Source organism: Charadrius vociferus, unplaced genomic scaffold, assembly GCF_000708025.1.
Source record: "Charadrius vociferus isolate BGI_N301 unplaced genomic scaffold, ASM70802v2 scaffold31, whole genome shotgun sequence".
NCBI classification, from domain to species: domain Eukaryota; kingdom Metazoa; phylum Chordata; class Aves; order Charadriiformes; family Charadriidae; genus Charadrius; species Charadrius vociferus.
The window spans coordinates 4151309-4172662 of record NW_009646966.1 but is presented as its reverse complement, the minus strand read 5'-3'; the positions used below and the strand labels follow the sequence as shown (position 1 = coordinate 4172662).

General features: G+C 40.5%; 1 protein-coding gene across 1 annotated transcript in view; it reads right to left on the bottom strand.

Moving 5' to 3' along the window:
- The window catches only part of CALCR (calcitonin receptor), a 66217-nt gene that overhangs the window by 35053 nt on the left and 9810 nt on the right, over positions 1-21354 (bottom strand). Inside the window, exons 3-5 of the mRNA XM_009895353.1 lie at positions 17863-17975; positions 13646-13737; positions 5605-5731 (exon numbers count right to left, since the gene is read on the bottom strand). Of these exons, the coding sequence (XP_009893655.1) occupies positions 5605-5731; positions 13646-13737; positions 17863-17975 (332 nt within the window). The remainder of the gene's footprint in view (positions 1-5604; positions 5732-13645; positions 13738-17862; positions 17976-21354) is intronic.

Genomic DNA, 21354 nt, shown 5'->3' with positions numbered 1-21354 from the left:
TGTTTTAAATGGCCAGTTGGACACTTCATTAGATGAAGGACTCTGAGGCAAGATGAGGACAGCTTTCACAAGAACACCAACCCTCTCCTAGCGTAGAAGATACACTAGAAGACTCAGGACACATGCGCGCTAGGCATTGGCTAGTAATTCTCTGTTAGAAGTTTGTTCCTTGGTTACTTTTGCACCTAGATGATATTCTAGAATAGCTTTGAGTCATCTCTTTGGGGGCTAAACTGGCCGCAGAGGCCCCTGTAAGTAATCTGTTGGAAGCAGGATGGAGGAACAGATGTACTAAGATGAAAGACTTTGGAGATGCTTTGAGAGAGACAGGAAAGCTCTGGAAATAGTTACATTAATAAAGAATCAAATTGATTTAACAAGAATGGAGCCTTCTGAAGCTCTATGTTGAGCATAACGCATGAAACAACTGAGGATCAAAGCACCCTTCTCCTTTGTGGAGCTCCACCTCTGCTGCTTCCAGGCGCGCTGTACCATGGGAACTACTGGGACTACCGAGGCAAGCACAAGTCATACTGGGCAGCAGTTTTGCCATTTATCTTTACTGGTATCATCTATGAGCCTCTTATTTGAGAATATGTTTTAAAAAGCCCCAGGTTCTGCCATGGTACATCTGAAGAAACTGAAAGCAACAAGAGATGAGAAGGTAACATTTATATGATAGAAAGTCCTAAAATTAACACTGTTCTTGAAATGTTGTGAATCTCCTTCGTTTTCTTGGCTCTCATTCACTCTCTATTCCTTTGAGAATAGGGGAAGTCACCAGTATTGTAACCCCATAAATCACAGTAACCACCCTTTACACACTCCTCATCTTCCCCCACAGCTTAACGTTTTATTTCTACTGTCTTGCTGTGATAGGGAGGAAAACCTGATACACTTGGGTAGTCATGGTTTTCACTTGAATTTGTCAATGGTGAGATTATTTATAGTGTTCCAGTGTCCATGAGGATGCTAGATTTTTTAATATTGCTACTACCATGGCCTTACTTTAAAGACTGTAATGCTAGTGGACACCAGCTTTTGTGCTCTCCTCCTCACTTTCTCCTGGTCTCACTAATAATACTGAGTGGGAAGCAGCTTAATGTTTCTCCTGAAGGCTTGCTTCCTGCCAGGAGATGGGTTTCAGACAGTACAGATAAACTGAGTGCCCTTTGTCATCCCACCCACAGTGACAGCAACTTCAGCGAAATGCTTGGGAAGGGGAAGGGACCTTGCGCTCCTGTCAGCGACGGCATGCTGCACCATCAGCTAGAGTGGTAAACTAGCTCAGGATCTTTAAAGTACATCTACACCTACACAAGGAGGCAAGAACAGGCTTCAGCTTATCACAACCCATGTCCAAAATACTTTCCACTTCAACAAGAACTGAGTTACAGATGTGGTCAGTGGAAAGGGCTGTGCCAGGCTCAGCCCAGCCCATGCCCAACCGGTCCTTACTGAGAAAACGAGATCACAGTGCTTGTAATAAAACATAGGTTGCTTTCGGTTCTCCCTTACCAGCTCTGTCATTATATCCATGTAAGAGAGGGTACAGATTATATACACATTAGGGCACAAATAAGCTATGTGGCAGAGAGCTAGGACTTGACAGTGAGACGGGAGCACACCTGAACGGATGCTGGGTCCTTACTCTCTGATACACCGTGGCCAAGCACGAGAGCCCACACAGGCCTCACAGGAAATACCAGTGGAGGACTCTATAAAACTGCAATTGAAATTAAAACTTTCACACCATACAATGCCAGAAGCAAGGGTGAAACTACTACATGAAATGTGAAGAGGCTACAGAAGAGCTGAAGAAAGAAGAGAACAGATATTTAGGACAAGAGGAAATGGCCTCAAGTTATGGCAGGGGAGGTTTAGACTGGATTTAGAAAAACCTTCTTCCCAGAAAGGGTTATCAAGCATTGGAACAGGCTGCCCAGGGAAGTGGTGGAATTGCCATCCCTGGAGCTATTTAAAAGATGGGTACACATGAGTGCTTAAGGACATGGTTTAGTGGTGGTTTTGGCAGTGTTAGGTTGATGGTTGGACTCGATGATCTTAAAGGTCCCTTCCAACCTAGGCGATTCTATGATCCTTTGTTATCTCCACTAGAAAGGGAAAGTGATAAAAATACAGTAAGATCTCTTAAGTCTTTTCTGAAAGAGGTTCTAATGACTGAGCCATTACTGAGTTGTGAGCAAATTTAGTCCCATCTGCAAACATATTTATATTGGTGCCCATGGAGCTGCTCAGTTTCAGTTTCTCATTAGCAGAGCTATCCCTCTAGCCATCAGCTGTATCATCCTTTACCCCTATCAGTACAGAGTATTAAAATTACCAGACTTGTGAAATACAAAAAATGAAAAATACGGATCTGATGTGCAAGACTATAGTAATAGATTAGGCAGCAAGAATTTTATTTATATTTCCAGGGTTTTTAATGGAGAACGTAATGTTCTGTTCACAGATCTTTCTTCTTCTGTAGGTCAGTCTTATTTAAGAAGTTGATAGAAGATACCCCTTCCTATAAAGTCTGTTCCAGTAACAGTGTAATTAATGCAGTTGCTACTTCAGATACAACACAAAAAAAATTAGCTCAAATAACATTTTTCAGTATATTTAAGTAAGTGTTCATACATGTGTCTTCTTTATTTTTGTTCAAGTGTCCCTGAACCTTTTTCTTTGCTTCTTTGCTTCTTGTATGGCCGCCTGGGCACACATCCTTCTTTTCCATCATTTCAGATCCAGATAAATCCGAGACAAAGAGAGAGGGAGAGAAAGAGAAAATTATATAACCAGAAAGCAGGAAAAAATTAGGTAAACCAGCAAAAAAGATATATCAAAAAAGTGGCTTGACTTACCATTTTACATGAGCAGAATGATCATCAAAAGGTTTAACTCTGCAGCAAACTATATGCAAGTAAGGATGCACTATGGCCTCTCCTCATGTAAACGATGCTTTGCATTGTCTCACATCTTTTGTGTCTGGATCACAGGGAGAATGTGGGTGTCCTGGTGTTAGGGATGAATTTCCTCTCTTGCTCCTCCTGTCTTTTATCTTTGTTACCTAACAGAACCTCCTTTCTTCTTTCAAAATTATATGTATTTGTTGATATCCTCATAAATATGTATTCACTGTAAGTGTTTTCCCATGGCATTGCATATTTAAATTCTATTGTGAAACTTTAGGCAGAACAAAAAAGCTGGAGCTATTGGGGTGGAAATACATTTATTATTTTGCAGAATAAATACCACCAACTTAATCTCTGTATACGGCCATTACATAAGGGGCATCTGTGACTGTTTGAAATTCCTTCTACACACTTCAGTATTTCCCTTTATATTGAAGGTAGGAGCCACACACACATGAGCCTGTCAAGCTCAGAAGATGCACAGGTGGAAAGTGGATAAAGGCAGAAAACTACAGGAAGTCAGTAGTCATCTTAAAATAGACTTAATAAAACAGAGGGTGCAGCAGGGATAGAAAAAAGCCAAGCTATAAAGCCTTCACTTGCTCTGTTAATCGGCATTAAAATAAAAATATTATGGGAATCTACCTGGTGGAATAAGTACATTTTTAACATAAATACTTTAAGTCTTCATATACTCATATGGAAACTATCTGTAATTTCATCACGTGTTAAAAACTCGCCACTGGTTCTTCATTTTCTTTTCCGAACCATGTATTTATAAGTTTAGTATGTTACTAAAATAAAAAATACACTTTTTAGTAATGTTGGGAGACTTCAAGCATATTCACAGGTCACCCCACCCCTTTTTTTTCTGATCTTGTTTTTAGGAGAGGAAATCTAGAACATGAGGCAAGATACATCAGTGTGTGTACCCTCATGCTGTACTTGACTACAGATCAAAAATAGGAGACCCCGGTCTTCTGGCCCCAAGTTATGTACCTCCCCTCTAGGCAGCAGTTCACTGCTGAGTCAAAGACAGGCAAATTTGGTTTGGAAGAAGAAAGTGCAAAATCAGGGCTTTGTTCATCAAAGCATGTGCTTAGCTAACTAGCTGAGGCCAGGTTTGCTAACACAGCTATCTTCAGCAACGTCAGTGGAAGGACACAGCTTGGGTGACTTCCATGACTGTATTCAGCACTAAGGGTCCTCTTCATATTCCGGCTAAAGACCTGAAAGCCGACTGCATACATGAACCTCCGCACTGCTCTGGGGCTCCATGGCTTCTAAAGGTAACCACTTATGTCATTTCTATACTGTCTGTTGCCCTAGCAACAGAGCTTGGGGGTTTCATCGGGTGATGCTCAGCGTGCTGGTACCTGTCCTGTGGCTACGTGGCCCTACCGAAGCCTCTGAGAGCTTTGTCATTGACTTCACTGGGGTCAAGATTTCACTTCAAATGAAGATCGAGCCCAAAGGCACTAGATACAGTTTTTTTAATGAAATCTTAGAGTGTGAGAGTCCTTGCTGCAGCCTCAACTTTTAGTTTAAAGCATTTCACTTCAGATAATTTACTGCTGCTGTCAGGAAGTATCATTCTTAACCCTGAGGTAATGATCTTACTTCAATTTAGGTGCCTGATATAATCTGCCAGCTTTTCATCTTCAAATATCGAGTGTATTTTCACTGCATCTCTCGCACAGGCTACGTATGCATGATGCTATGCAGTAAAGAGAAACAAAACGTGTGATTTTTTTAATTATTCTTCTGCTCTTCTATTTTTTAATCTCCAGATGGTCCCTGTGACTGGTGATGTTTTCTTTAGTGTATATATTTTCTTCTTTAATTAACTTACTTAACCAGCAAGCTTTAATTAGCTTACTTAACCAGCACGCATTTGAGAGACACACACGTGATCAGATAATACCAAGTGTTAATGTTCAATTGCTTTCACAAAATTAGAAGTGGATAAATGGTTGAACCGTAACTGAACGATCTTATTAGAAGACAAGCTGATCAGTGTTGTGACATAACTTGAGCGATTCCCAGGCTTGCGTTAATTTCACATCAGCCAGGGCTGCTGTAATGACGGTGAGCACATTGCGATTGCTCTGTTAGAGAGCAAGATGAGAGCTGGGTGACTGAGATCTGCCACACATATTTATCAGCTGAGGGGCTGGCACAATTTGTATCACTATCTAAGAGCAACGAAGCAAGCGTTTGCTTTGATTTACCACCTCCCAAGAAGAAAGAAAAATGCAGCAAACAGATCTTTTGGGGGGGATTCTGAAAAAAGCCATATCCCTCTCCATCCCTGTCCCTCCCCAGCCTGTGTGTGTGTCTTTGAGAAAGGACAGGTGGCCACCGAGGGCATCCGTCCCTTTGGGGGCTTTGTTGGGGAATGTCATGTGGTTAGTGCTGAGGCCGGTGGGGATCTAACACACGTTCATATGGACAGACTGGTTGGAGGAAGTCTAAGGCTTCTCCCTCTTGTACCAGATTCAAAGATTTTTACTGCTCAGTGAAAGATCTGAGCAAGGTTGAGTGGAATTCTCAGAATCCGCACCCTCTGTGCTGCACGTTTTACCAGATGGCTGTCATTAACTGGTGGATGGGAATGCCTCGTTTCAGCGGGGCTGTAGTAATTTTACTCGGGTGTTAAGATGGAGAGGAGTCATGCAGTACTTACAGGATCCCTTTTTACAAGGCCCGGGTTAGGCACAACAGCAATGAGGTGGGCAATTGTAAACACGGAGTTCAGCACGTAAGAAAAAAACAAATTCTTATGCAGAGTTATCCTTTGACAGCTGAGGCTCCTGAAAAATATGTAGCACAGGTCATAAATCAGTATTTTTCTTCTGATGTCACTTTAACAAGCTCTTTCTGGCAACTGTCTCTCAAGAATGCCTTTTGGCGAGGCATAATCGGAAAATACATGCTTTGCATTGCAACCATAACCTCTGACAAATTTTTGGTTTTGTTTTTACACCTGTTTATCACCACATGCTTTTTAGACCATGTTGTAAAGAGCCATCCAGCTACATTCTCAGCCCTTGATGCCTTTCTTTATTTCACGGTAATCGAGATATTAAATGGTGAAGCAGAACCCTGAGAATTATTAGATGCGCATGATACAAGTAATGAACATCAGAAATACTGATTTATAAGTAACAGTTCCCTGGAGACTCAATTTCTCAAATATTCAGATGAAAATTATTTACTACTTTAGGAATTAGTTGTGAGACAGGATGGGAACCTCGGGCAGGAATCCCCTTAAATTACAGGGGGATTTGGGCTGGTATCCTGCATGTTTCTCACTCCAGATGAGATCCCAAAGCACAAGAAGTTGTTTTCCTGCTCAGGAGCAGCAGCAGTCTTCTCTGAATGACTGATTTTGAGGAGGGCAGGATTTCTGCTATTGTGGGTATCAGAATTTCACAAGAGAAGTTCATAGAATTCTTGTGTAACCAAATCATGAGTGCAGTTTCAGACCTAAACTGTCTAATTCATGCCGAAGTCCTCATGCCACCTCCTTGGCTACCCCTGACGCAGAGGGCAACACCCTGCAGTGCTCCATGCCCCGGAGCACAGACCGGGGCTGGCAGGAGGTGATTGCAGAAAGGCAATTATGGAGTTGTTAGATAATGCTGAGATGTCTGTATTCAGTGATCATTGAGAGCAAGCAGGCAAAACCGGTAGGAAAAAAATAGCTAAAGAGCAAGTACCGCTGTCTCACTCAGGTATGCCTCCCCCTCAGCACTAGGAGTCTTTGGCAGTCTGGAATGGAGCATAGGCTGTGACTTTCTGATGCTCTGTGTGTGGACGTTAACGCAGAATGTATTTTCTTTAAAAACAGAGAGTTAATCTAACCATCTGAACTAATTTCTGCTTATTTTGCTTGTTTGTTTATTTATTGATTTTCCTTTTTTAGCTCCTTGGTCACCTGCCACGTATTCTTAGCTCTCCTTACACCTACTTTCTGAGTCATTTGATGGAATTCTTCCTTTAGCTTGAGTTCGTCTTTCTGGTTATAGTCATCATCACCCTGAAATCCTCATCACCTTTGTTGACCAAGACACCTCATCACCTTTGTTGACCAAGACACCTTCTTTGGTTCAGGATGTCTATGAGATGCAGGTCCTGGGGGCTAGGAATGAGAGTATCTCTTTACACTTGCCCTGATTTTATATTCTTCCTTTAGCATTGGCTATTGGCAACCACTGAGCACCAGATATGGGGCTAAGCGCACTTTCAGTTTGATCCACTGTAGGACAGCATATTGGGCAAAACAGGCCATTCTTCAGAGCCACTTTTCCTACACTGTGTTCTTGTGCTCAACCCATCTGTATTTCTCCCATCACAAATCTAGTTTAATATTCCTTTTCTGCTCCTCAGCTCTGGTCGTATTTATCCAGTCCTGGTTCTTACTTTCTCTGTATTCTCCATCACTATACTTTACCTATGCTACTGACCCCCCTTTTCTTGGGACATTATCATGTGCCCATCTCCCTCTGTCTTTCTCTGGCAGTCCGGGGAACAGGATTGGTGTGAAGCCAATACTGTTACCAAGAAATAAAAATTTCCCTGTTACTTAGAGCATTCTCTTCAGCTCCTAGCCCCAAAGATGCAGACCCTTGTCTCTCCAGCTGCCTCTCTACATGGCTACTGGTACACAGAGACAATCTTTTGTGATAATCTCTTCCAGTAACATGTGCCTCCCTGCCCTTCCTCACTGCTGTGTTTGACTTTTGCCAGTCTGACTCCTCTATTAAATTGGACTATCCTTCACTGCATGTTGCTTTCATCTGCTATCCAAGCTCCTCTTCCTGCCTGCCTTCCTCTCTTAGTTTTACTGCTGCATTGCTCTCCTAATTTCCTCTCAGTACTCCCCACCTTTTTTCCTTGACTCCAGCTTTCATGTTAAAGACATGGATCATTAAGGGTATATTTCCACAACCTCACTTTTTAATTTGACCTTCAGTGTTTGCTGTCAAAATGGCGTCAGCACCTGCCTGACTCAGTCCACACCGAGAGGAGAACATTCTAGCAAAAGTAAAACCCGTAGTTGATTCATCCTCTCTGTTGGTTTTGACAGTCATCTGTAATCTTCTCCTTCCCTGACCTCTTTTAGCTCTCTTCCTGGCCCTCTTCCTGATTTCCTAAGCATTCCTTTGTGGTGTTTTTGAAGGCTCCTTTTCAGCCCCCCCCCATCTTTCTGCTTCATTAATCAGTGTGCATGAAGGCATCACTAAGCCAGTTATCTGAGTCTAAAACTTGTGAGATTTTTGTGTCACTATGCCTCTGCCAATTGTGTCTCAGAGTTTCAGAGTCTTCTGTGTTTTCTGTGGTTCCCCTGTGTGTCACATTTATCCTGTGTCTCCTACATTGCCTTTGACAGAGATAGGTCCTCCTATCCACTCCCAGAATCACCCTTTCTTTTGAGTTCCCATCTCCACTTCTGTATTGCATCTAGGATATTTTGACTTCCAAGGAGCTTCTAGCATTATTTTCTTCATAGATCTGGGCTGTGAATCTGTCATTTCTTCTCATTCATGAATATCAAGAATACCAATTTTCATACCTACCCAGTTTTTTACTATCTCCTACCCACTTGTTTAGTTTTCAAATTATTTTCGTGCTTTCTACTATGCTCTCCCTTACCTATCCTTCCATTCATTATCCTTCTTCAACTCCGTTTAGAAGCTTTGGCAACAATTAGACTGCAGGTGCATTCACAACATACCAGCTATTCTTCTGGCAAATCTAGACCTATTGTACTCCCCATCTGTCTTTATACAAATGTCTCTGTTTTAATAATTCAATTGGAAGTGATTTGGAGCCAGAAGTCCCTTTTTTATTCTGTGTTTTATCATATAAGATAATGGGGCCTCAGTTTGCATTTATAAAAATATTGCAATAATGTGATGATGTATGTAACTGTTAGACACTGTGCTGGTTTTGGCTGGGATAGAGTTAATTTTCTTCATAGTAGCTAGTATTAGGCTATGTTTTTTATTTGTGCTGAAACCAGTATTGCTAATACAGGATGTTTTAGCTATTGCTGAGCAGTGCTTACACAGCGTCAGGGCCTTTTCTGCTCCTCACACCGTCCTGCCAGCGAGTGGCCGGGGGGGGCATTAAAAGCCAGGAGGAGACACAGCTGGGACAGCTGACCCCAACTGACCTAAGGGATATGCCATACCCTATGATGTCATGCTCAGCCTATAAAGCTGGGGGAAGAAGAAGGAAGTGGGAACGTTCAGAGTGATGGCATTTTGTCTTCCCAAGTAACCCTTCCGCGTGATGGAGCCCTGAATTCCTGGAGACGGCTGAACGTTGCCTGCTGATGGGAAGCGATGAATGAATTCCCTGTTTTGCTTTGCTTGTATGTGTGGCTTTTGCTTTACCTAATAAACTGTTTTTACCTCAACCCACGAGTTTTATCATTTTTACCCTTCCAATTCTCTCCCCCATCCCACGAGGGGGGAGTGAGTGAGCGGCTGCATGGTGTTTAGTTGCTGGCTGGGGTTAAACCAGGACAGACACTCTACTTTATGAACACTCTGTCTCCTGTTATGAGTTAGTATTGCTTAGTGATGCTCATCACTACTGATTCAGTATTCCTTCCTGAAAGTACTGCAACATCTGTGATGCCAGGTCGTTATGAATCTTGATGCCCCAAAATGAAAGGAAAATAAATCTCTGCCAGGAAATACTTATATGAGCAAAACAGCAACCTTTGCAAGCTGTTTGTTGCTGCCTCTACGGTCAAAGGCTATTATATGGCCCCGAAACCATCTCTTGCTATCTGACTGACTGTCTGATTGACAGCTATTGAAGGTCAAATAATTTATCGCTGTCATAGCCAGATGATAGAAAACAACCGAAGGTAACATGAACCCTGCTCCCACATAGCTTTATTCTCACTTTCTTATGATCGTAGCTTGGTTTCCTCTTTGGCCTCACATTTTGCAGCGCTTTGTTTTAATTCCTTTCTCTACTTCTTCCTGCAACCTTTGTGTCATGGATTAGTCATGGAAGGGGAAGGAGAAGTGGAGGAGGAAAGAGAGGAGGAGGTGTGTTACTGACTGGAAGGCTGCTGCAAAGATGAGTCTTTCAGCGCGGCCTGGGACCTGTCAGGATCGCGCGTTGTCCATGACTCAGAGATAAGAGTGAGTCAGACAGCCTGATCCTGCTTCACTCGCCGCAAGGAATCACCTTCTTGGTCCATTTTGGTAGCAAATTTAACCAGATCCTGTCTTTACTGTCCCAAAGAACTCTGAAGCCTGGGTATAGGATTCCAAATCAGATTAAATTGCACCATCCCAGTGCATTAAATTAAATTGCATCTTCCCAGTTTTCTCAAAGCATTACTGTGGCTGTGGTTTTGTGCTCTTTATCTTTACATAGATGGGAAGGGAATTCATCATTTTATTGGGCAGAGTTTCTAGCTATCTCTGTGTCTGATTACTGCACATTATCACAGTCACTCATCAAACTGCCTCTCTGGAAATTAGCAGAATTCACAACCTGTATTTTGGATCCAACCTATTTTGAGCTTGTAATCTTACAGAGTCTAGATTATACAAAGTCCAACCATTTCATTTTCCTTTGTTTCCTAGACTCAGTGTTGGTGGTGGTGATGTTGCGAGTTCGTTCTTTTACTGCCCTTCCTGTCTGACAGCTGAGGCACAGACATTTAACTGTATAGCCCTAAGGTTTATGCCAGCTTCTTCAATTCACTAAGCACATCCTTTTCCAGCCTATACGGACACCCTCAACCACATTGCACCTTTCCAGTGACCTGCAGCAGATGAAGGAACCAGGAAGAAGCTTTGCATAATGTTACTAAGAAAATTACTATTAGAAGGCACACAACCTGAATGTATCCTTAGATATGTAGTACATATAGATCAAAACTGGGATCAGAAATAGGCTAAGGTGCCTCATGTAAGATTTAGATTAAATAATACAGGGGGTCTGAGGCTAGAACTGATTTGAACACTGGCACAACGTATCTGGAGTTTTGTGAAGCACCTCCCACTGAAGATTTTTAGAGCAGGACAACCACCCCTTGTGTACTAGAGGTGGGGGTTTGGCAAGAGGTTCTTTTTATCCCCAAATTTATGCAATTACTATGCATGTGTAAGCTGGAATTTTGTGTTTGCTATGTACTAATGGATTCTAAAAATCTTCATAAGTGTATTTGTGGGCAAAAACCACACCTCAGAAATTCAGATAATGAAGTTGATGACATCTCACAACCCAGCATGTAAAGTTTGTTGCATTGCATTGAAGTTTTTCACTTATGCTGCAAAACATTAAATCTAGCCATTTCATGACACTTAACAAATACCAGTTAGTTTAGACACATAAAAATTCTGTACTAAAAGAGTCATAGTAAATGTTTAAAACTAAACTGTCATGATAGAAAATGCACTGGGTGTACTTCATTACAATTCCTTGGCCTTACAGGTGACAAAAAGGAATAGCTGAATGTTTACAGAAATACCTTTTTTTTTAAGTTAAGGCTTAAAGATAAAGGAATAGAAAATATGAACAAATTTTCCATTTTTAGACTTGGAAATTTCAGTGTGAAAACTGCTTTGGAAAATAAAGATTCTATGAAGAATGAAACCTGGTTGTTTTGAAAATAAGGCATATACGCATTCATCATTTGGCATGAGTGGGAAGGTATTAATTCAGAACTTGCTCATAATTCATAGTTACTATTTTGGTTGCTAAGATCTGTAAAAGTGAATTTAATGTATTTGTTAAATTTGAGTTGGGCTTATTTTTGGCTTTCATTTTTCTAGAAACATCAACCAAATAAAAACAAATGATAAATTCTGTCCTGTATACAAAAGTCATGCTCTGTATCTGCCTATTGAAAACACAATTAATCCCTACAAGTATTCTACACTTCTGGATTGAAAATATGTCTTTGAGCTGCAGAAACTGATTAATGAATAAGCAAAATAATATGATTTATCTTTCTATGAGGATGATGATAAAGAAACAAAAAAATATATTGTGGATGCTTGTCAAGGGTTCAAATCTGTTGACATTCATGTAGAAAGAAGCTTACTAATACTCTCACACAGACCTATTTGTGTTCTAGAATAATTTTAGCTCGAAATAATTTCTTGCAGGCTAAATTACAATCTTGAAACAGTATACTCTTACAATGACAACAGTGATGGACTTTTAATTACTACAGGTTGCCATTATTGTGCAATTATTCTTTCTTAAACACTGTAAAGAAGCTTGTGAAGAAAAAAAGATTTTTTTGTGTTCCATTTTCCTTGTGTTCTTGACCGCTCAAAGAACACTGCATTCTTTGAAGAGTTTGGTGTTTTTCTGTATTCTTGAATGAGGTAAGTTTTTTGGCAATAAAAGTCCGTTAGGTTGTAACTATGTGTGTTATTTATTCAGAAACATTTGTAATTGTTTCTTATATTACTCTTACTTTGTTTCCCAGTCTGCAGTGTGGGGAATACTCATTTGTATCCTTAGAAACCTTTATGCAGATAAGGTTGGAAAACTTTACCTGGCCTTTTAGATTACCTCGCAGCTATCTCCAGGTATACTCTACTGATGGTGACCATTTCCCTATCCGGTCATGAACTGATGGTCTGGCTGTCTGATTACAAGTAACTGATGCACCTTTGCTGAAATCAGTAAGATACCATCCCGTTTGGGTCATTATACTGGATATATCATTCTGTTTCATCAAAGTATCTGTGAAGGGACATCACAACCCTGAATTCTGAGCGTGCTGTCAGTCGGGGAAGTTTGTAGTTTACAGTAATTTTATGAAAGTGAAATACCTTAAAAAGATTGTTTAAGAGCTAGAAGAATATAGCTTATGCAAGTCACCATAGTTCTGGATGTACAATAGCTCAGGATCTTTATTTTTTATTCTTGAATATTTTCCCCAGCGCCTTTGATGTCTTCTAGTCCTGACTATTTCCCTCAGCTGAAAACCAAAGGCTGTTCGCAGACAGCCCTTCACTACTGATTGCGACTAAAGCTGTGACTACATGTCTGACGTCAAACCTGAGCTCCCTCTGCTCCTTCACTGCAGTCATATTACAATAAATAGCGTGCAGACAGGTTCACTAAAGGACAAGATTTAAATGCTTTAGTTAAGTTGCCATAGAGTAGCTACAATGCTTTCAGTGAATATCAATTTAGTCTCCCTTAAAGTTCTGATACAACATATCACTGTTTTTCCTTTTAATGATGATGACAGGCTACATGCTAGTGTTGGATTCACGCTTAGTGCTGACTCCTGTAAGCACTCACTCAAGTCAATAGCTCAGTCCTTCAGCATAGGATGAAGGTATTCCTGTTCTTCAGGAGCTGGGTGCTCTGAGCCACTGCTCTTTGCAGTTCCTGCACCTGCCAGGGGCTGGATGTGCCCTTCAAAGAACAACAGGCAACTGGTAAATGAAGGGCCTTACCGCATCCCCAGTTACACCATTTCCCTATGGGCCTCCACTTTTACACCAGTCTTGAGAAATCTAACAGCATCATCTTGGCTACACACCGCTGGGAGATGTCCCATTAGTGAGAGGACCCTGTGCTGAGACTTTTTAACCAGGGTTATATAAAAAGGGACTCAAAAGAGCTGTTTCACACTGCCATGTCCCTTTCCAAGCTTTTCTTTGGTTACCACTCGAGATCCCTCAGGGAAAGAAGAGAGAGTGTCTGTAAGAAACACTTACTTGAAATAGAAGAAAATTGCCAAGGAAATCAACAGGGATGTTATAGACAAAGCATGGCCAACGATCGCCATATAATAAAGTATGAACGCCATCTGCAATTTAACAAAAAGAAAAGGCAAACATGAACAATTTGCAGGCACTCCATTTTTTTTTCTCATTGAGGAAAAATCTACAAAATAAACCTCCCATTTTGTATTTCTTTTCTTTCAAAGGTTCTTTTTCAATACACTTTAAATATCAGCAATCTATTAAATAGCGTGACTCACGGTCTAAAGATGAGATAAGTGTTTCTTACATGAGTTGATCTGTTTCTGCTGCACTGAAGTAACTGGCAAGATCCCTGCTCTCACTATGCATCACTAACTTTCCCGAGCTCTAGGAGAGCACCGCAGACATAATACATTAGGATTTTCAAAAAGCCTATGACAAATTGCCCCACAAGCAAAAAAAAAAAATTAAAGAAAATAGGTTGCCATAGGATTGGTATAAAGCTTTTACAGTTTGAAAGCAGCCGAAACAACAGGGAGCAAAAGCTTAATGGTCACTTTTGGAGATGAGTCCGTGGTTAGGTGCCCTCGGGACTGGTACTGGGGCTTGCTTTTTATTCAACATATTCATCAGTGACCTGATGCAGCAAAATCTCTAAGTTTCCACGTGATACTTAGGTCTTTCAGATAATAGTGAAGGACTCCAGAAGGGCCTCACATAACTGAAGGGACAAGAAGATGCCATATGAGCTTTAATACAGAAAAAAGTGGGGTGATACACCTAGGGACAAACAATCTAAACCCTGTCTACACAATGCTGAACTCAGAACTGGAAATCAAACCCAGGAAGGAGATCTTGGAGTCATCCTGGGCAGTTCTCTGAATCATTTGCTTACTGTGTAACGACAGCCAAAAAGTCAACAAAATGTTGGATATCACCAGGAAAGGGACTGGGGGTAGAACATCACTGTGCCTCTGTTTAAAATTTACACTGCACATCTTAAATGCATGTGTGTTTCCAGTCTCCACGCCTTATGGACATGGCAGAGCTAGGAAAGGTGCAAAGAAGGCAACTAAAATAACTGAGGTAGAGTAGCTGTATTATGACAAGTGGGTACAAACGCTGGGATTCTCCCCTTTGGAGAAGAGAAGTTGGAGTGGGCTTATGATTAAGGCCTACAGAGTCATGAAAGCAGCAGATGAGTTGAAACCTATCCTCAGCTCCCGCCACACTAGAACAACTCACCCTGAGACAAATTCTGTTTCACGCTGGTGTGAACCTCGTTATCAGGCACCTATATGGTCTTACAATGCTGTGAAGCCAGTATGCATGAAGAGACAACTGGGCTTTCACTTTGACTAATATCAGTGAAATCTGAGACAGGCCTATCCATATTTTGTATGCCAATAGTGAAACAAAATCGCAGGACAGCACTTGGGCTGCAGAATGCTGCAGTATTTAAATGTCTCAGCGAAGAGACATTTAAAGTCTCAGCCAAGCTCTTAAGCATCACCCAGCTGTCAGAAGACTGCAGGAGGCTAAATGGCATGCCAGGCTTTACCATCACCTTCTTTTCTGAAAGCCCTAATATAGTATTAGCCTGTCCTGAAAAAAAGGCTAGACAGGAGGTCTTAGTTCCTCTGCTGGGCTTATTTTCTTTTCAGCTCGACTTCATTCCTTTTTCTTTTGTGATGCATGACCAATTTTCTTTTTTTCAACGATTAGATGAATTGCTTTCTATAGCCCTAAGCTTTGCCACTCATATTTTTTTTGGTGTTTCCAAGTAATTTTAAACTTTCATTTGAAAACAAATGCGAATAAAATTTTGAAAACAAATCCATTCCTCTTAGCAAAGGTGTGCAGCTTCTTATTTAGTTTGTTCTTCAGTCATTTTACAACTTCGGAATCAGCTCCTGCTTTCATTAACCTAAGTGGTGGTGGCCTGGTTCAGATTTAAACCAAAGTCACAATTAGACCATCCTGACCATGTAGAACTGACATGATGTAAGTGTAAATATCATTCACTGAGTTGTGGAAATCTATGCATATTAACTGCAAATATCCTAGGTCTCCCAGTTTTCCTTCACAAAGCATGTCCACATCATTGCTAGTGAGTGCAAATGCTTGACAACTTTTTCTGAGAGCAACAGCAACCTCAGAGAGAAGTCCAGAGCCCAGAGAAGATGAGGTAACTTTCTGAACACAGAGTAGTGGGAGAAGTTTTCACCTGTGTGCATGTCACATTTCTTCCACTCCATACTAAGTCATTGCTATGTTTTTTCACTATATTAGATTGATATAATTTTTCAGCCTGAATTTAATTTACTGATGAACTGTTCAAAAATATGTTGTTTTGCTGCATATCCTGTATACAACCCTTACTCTGAAACAGCTAGAATTAGGAAGGGCTTCTAGATAGCTACGTGCAAGTCTAAATCAGTCAAAGTGCGTATCTGAGACTCAGAAATTAGCATTTTTGATTACTCCATGTAAACTTACTATGGTAGCTGCTCAAAAAAGCTTTCCAAATATAACAACAAAGATCAGAACGGACTGAACCGTCAGCTAACAAAGCATATGGTCTATCGCTGCATTTGTAAGAACTATCTGCAATATGTTTTTTTTAGTGAACTGTCTCAGAAATATAGTACTTCCAGTTAACTTCAAACAAATAATGAACTATTTTATTAATTTCTGCACTCTTTGAAATGGCAATCTGTGATGTCCCTTCTGACATATAGGACTTACAACACGGTGACTCACCAAATTTTTAGCTTATGCAGATTTTTTTCACCCTGGGCTTAGAAAACTTCTAAAATAAACATTTGAATGTTCTTTTTTGTCCCCCTAGACTTCTTCACTTGAAGAAAGAGAATTGTCTAATAGGAATACCTCCTACTCAGTTCATTATATTATCCATAGGTACATGGAAACAGTCTACAAATGAAGCATACTCTTGTTTTTGAAGACTTGGATTAAAGGTCAAACTTGGCATTTCTGTAAAGATAGATTCTTTTTGCATTTTCCATTATTTTTTGTTTCAGAAGAACCTTGATGTACGTATAATTTTCCTTTGTGTTCTATCTGCACTTTGCTTGAATGATGTTCAAAACTGTTCCTCTGGAAGCCATGGATAATAGGTAACAGAACTACATTTTTTGCCTCCCTACGTGGGCCAACATCTGGAAAAATTATATTTTTACGGTGCTTCCATTTAATGCCTCTGTGAGCTCAGACTATTATTATTATTCTCTCTTTGTCACATAGGTGAGTTCTATTTTACCACGATGGTTCCTCATGCTGCAAAAATTTTTAGAATTCACCTCCTGCCTAGTCCAGCAGACTTTTCCAAGGCCCTTTGGGTTGGATCATTACTAAATATAACCACAAACTGCTTTTCGGCTGCATAAAAAGAGATCCTCCAACACAAACCCCAAATCAAATCACTTTTTGACTCTTTTCCTTCCACAATTCCAAATAGTCACAAATTATTCTGTCACAAATCTGTAATCAGATTTTCCTGGAGCCCCACTCATATTTGAGAAATATTTATTTTCATGAGCTTCCCTAACTTAATTTTTTCTAAGCTTTCTCAGATTTCCCTCTCCTTGTTTCTTTTGGTGCTTTTATATTTAGCTCTCTTCTTTCAGCGTAGCAACTTGATTTTGGAAATATTGATGCAAATGCTTAATTCATTATTTTAAATAGTCTCAATGACTTCAGTCAAACTGTTAAAGTTAAATGTATTCAGGTTTGTAGGATTTTCTGGATTACCGGTACCTTCGTAAATATTTCTTTTCAAAGGGAGTAGAGTACAGTGTGATATTCTGTGCTTAAAAAAATAATTTTAACTTACTTTAATATTTCTAGCCCTGCAGAGAAGACATCAACAGCTTGGAAGACACTTGTTACAGAAAGCAAAATTGAAATTCTAAAGGATCACTTTATAACTGTAGGACAATCAGGGAAAATCATAGGAATTAAAAAATGCATTTGAAAAATAGTGCAAAACTTGTTACATGAATTGCTACTAAATTATCCACCCCGTAGGAAACCTATATTTAGGTTTGAGCGCTCATCAAATAATTTTAATAAGCTAAAATTATGAGGACAAAGCACAAATAATGCTAAAAGATGAGGATTGTTCTGACCTCTCTCTTATGTGTCTTACTGTTAACCCAGCCTAAAACAATTCCCAAATAATCACTGCCTTTTTAACTGTAGCGTACCTTCAATTTTTCAGAGGTGAAAGAGTTGCACAGGGTATAGTTGGACCAAGTTCGGTTGCTCTCAGGATGGCGGAACCAGTTTCCAGTTTCATCACAGTATTTTGAAGCCCTCTCTGATGATAAATTGCAATAACAGTTATTTTAGCATATGCATACTACACATTAAAAAAATACATCAAAAAGAATTTTTACATTTGGAAATAAAATGCCTGTGTTACAAAATCCAAAGGGTTTTCAACTTGTGCAATTAATATACATTTGCCTGTTTTTTTTTTGTTTTTTTTTTTCTGAGACATTTATCTGACGGTATACTTGTTTATTTGCCTCCTTTTGTCTTGAATGAACGCCGTAAAGCGTATATACCCAGCCTTCATTCAGATGCAGCTATTTATGTGATAATAATTCATTTAAAGAGGCTGTTGAAAGATGTTTATGGAAGAGAAAGTAACGTCAGACCCTGATGCTGAACCTGAAGGAAGCATGCAGTGCTTCAGATATCACGGGAAACAATTAGTTAAAAACGCTGGGTAGAGAAAGGGCGGCAAACGGTGCATGAACCAGAGCTGGGGTGCTGGAGATGGTGACAGCCCCAAGGCCAGCCAGGCGTTGATGCGGAGAGGTGGCAGAGTCCTGCCCATCCTCTGTGCCAGCAAAATCCTGCCAGGGCTGAGCGGGGAGTGCTGCTCGCTTTCCTCTGAGGCTGCAAAGCGTGCAGGCACTGGGAAAAGTGGCCTCGCAAACATTTTGGCTTATGTCCCAAGTGTCCAGTTTGATTTAAACTGCCTGCAGACTTCTCTGTTTAAACAATCTGATGTGCGTTTGGCCTCTCCACGTGTGTCTCTGGTGCTGGTTCCTGCGCCGCAGGTGGCTCTGGCGTCCTTCCCAAAAGCCCTGCCGTACGGATCGCTCTCCAGGCTCGTGCTCCTTCGCACGCATCCTTTTACTGTGGCAGGGGGACGGTTGGGGCTTCAGCACCGTACAGCTCGGAGGGATGCCCGGAGATGTGTGCCGTGCCTGTGTCCTCCCGGCCACACTCACATGTCTGTCTGGGAAACCCTGGATGCTGAGGCGCAGACAGTCACTCCTAATCACCTGACAAGTTTTGGACTAGTACCTTTGGCCTTCCCTCAAGCATTAGCCACATAGGAGTCACTGGAAATTTTTCCCAAGTAGCAAGGGAAGGATAAGATCAGAAACTTATTTGATGTTTTTGTAGATAGTGACACAGCTGTTTATTTATGAAAAACACAGTTTTTCAAGTCTGACTTTTAAAACAGTCTAAAAAATCTATCTCGACTTCCCTTTGCCTATTCTAGCTTTATAATTTTATTGGCTTTACACATAGATTATCAGCATTTCCAGTCAATACACTTTTACACAGCCAATTACCATTTGAACATACATATTTTTCATTTTTTGTGGTCAACATTTGCATTTATTTTTCCTAATCAGCACTGATTATTAATTCTATTAATTGGGAAGATTCATAGTCCCTTTATACACCCTAATATACACCCTAAAGAAAGCAATTGATCACACTGGCAAGGTAAGGATTGTATAGACTGAGCTCCCTCTGACTAGAAATACACTTTATATAGTGCCATTGCAAAAAAAAAAAAAAAAAAAAGACAATCCTCCAGAACACAGCATATTTTTGAAATTACTGTGAGTTTCAAATCATTGTTTCGGGGGACTTGTTGAAAATCAATACGTGCATCAACAACACCAAGAGGAACAGTACATGTTATCTCAGCCTTCCATCACTGCAGCTTGGAGATAATCTCAGACTGCCTGTGTAGCAATGTTCCCGCTGTACTCGTTGCCAGATGTTATCTAAAGCTGGAAAAAGTTTTCAGTCATAGATAAAAGATTAATGGTTATGCTACCACGGAACACAGTGTACAAACATTGTACCTACTATCCCATGCACTCTGCAAAGTACACGGATTTTGTTAATACGCTATAGAGTATACTGGTTATATCATCTATCATCTCTGCACTTTAGTGCCTAGGTAGGCACTCTGCCGAAGTTTAATGTGGCCCCTGTAGGTCAGAGACAAACCTGTTGCCTCGTACTTTTCCTTGAAACCAGACAAACGCAAGTGATCCTAGTTTGGAAGCAGCTATGGCCAACAGATTTTGTGCTGTGATGTTGTCAGAACATGGGACCGGGGGATAAGCCTCCCTACTGCCCATCCCAGTGACTCAAACAGGTCAAACATTTCTTCTAAATCTATGATTTCATACAGAAATAAAGCTGTGAGTCTGCAACCCAACCACTGTTCTGCTACAAGTTACTCTACAGCGGCCCAGCAATAGGTGTGGGATTATGAACCTGGGGATGTGTTGGGTTTTACACTAATTAGAAGAATCTAGTAAGCTCTGAAGAAATATAGAATGTGTAAGGATGGGTAAGGCAACACTATCAAGGTAAAATGGAAGTGGAGGCTTTAAGATTATAAAAATACTATGTAAACACTAATTTTTTAGGCTCTGTCTGTACCCTATCAGCTTGGCTAGGGCACCTCTTGGGCATCACATTACTCAACGTGGAGGAACAGTGACATTGGGTGGGATTCATCTCACCTGACTTCAGCAACCTTAAAGTTATGCAGTTCATAGGCAGTTGTGCAGGCTCTCTGTAGTTAGTTTAGAAAGACTCTTCAAGAGCTGTCTGAGCAAAATGGAGGAGAGAACCTCATCCAAAAGGGCAGTTTCGTGGGAGTAGTGAAGTGTCTAAACAGATTAACCAGTAGTAATAGTTTTGCATGTGGTATTGTTTGTGCTACCAATAGTACTTTTATGAATCATATTTTTATAAAAAAACCCTCATTCATTTCTATTTAACAAATATCTTAACCCAATAACCCTGGAACAAACACGATAGCTCTATCAATCAGTTTTTTTACAATTAGACCAACTCTACAGCTAGCAGATGTTAAAAGAGTCAACACCATTTTTTATTTATTGTTAAGTTATACACTGGAAGTAGAGAGAAGTTTTCCTCTGTTGCAGTGCATGCTCAGCACATACCAGACATTGGATTCTTTGCCATTGTTTGGATAGACCTGTGTAGTGCTTACTTTTGCAGATGAGGGAATAGCTGATGTAGCACATCTGATTTACTTAAATCTTCAGTAAAATATTCCAGAAGAAAATTTTTCAAAACAAAACAAAACAAAAATAATAAGCTGGTATAGTACAATGGAGACCCTAGAAAACTTCAATTCCAGTGTCCTAATAAGTGAAGAATTATCTCTATCATCAGAATGCCTCAGTCAGCACAACTGGAATCTGTACCACACAGTCATATCGTGCACTGTGGGGATAAGAACTGATTCTTAAAATACATCTGTCAAGCTTGCTAAGAAGCAAGACAGAAATACACAGAAGGGCAAGGCGAAAAGAGGCAGCTGGACAAAGAGTTCAGATTTGTTTTATTTATCACTGTCTAAATGACATCACTTCACGACAGGAAAATAGGGCCAGCAG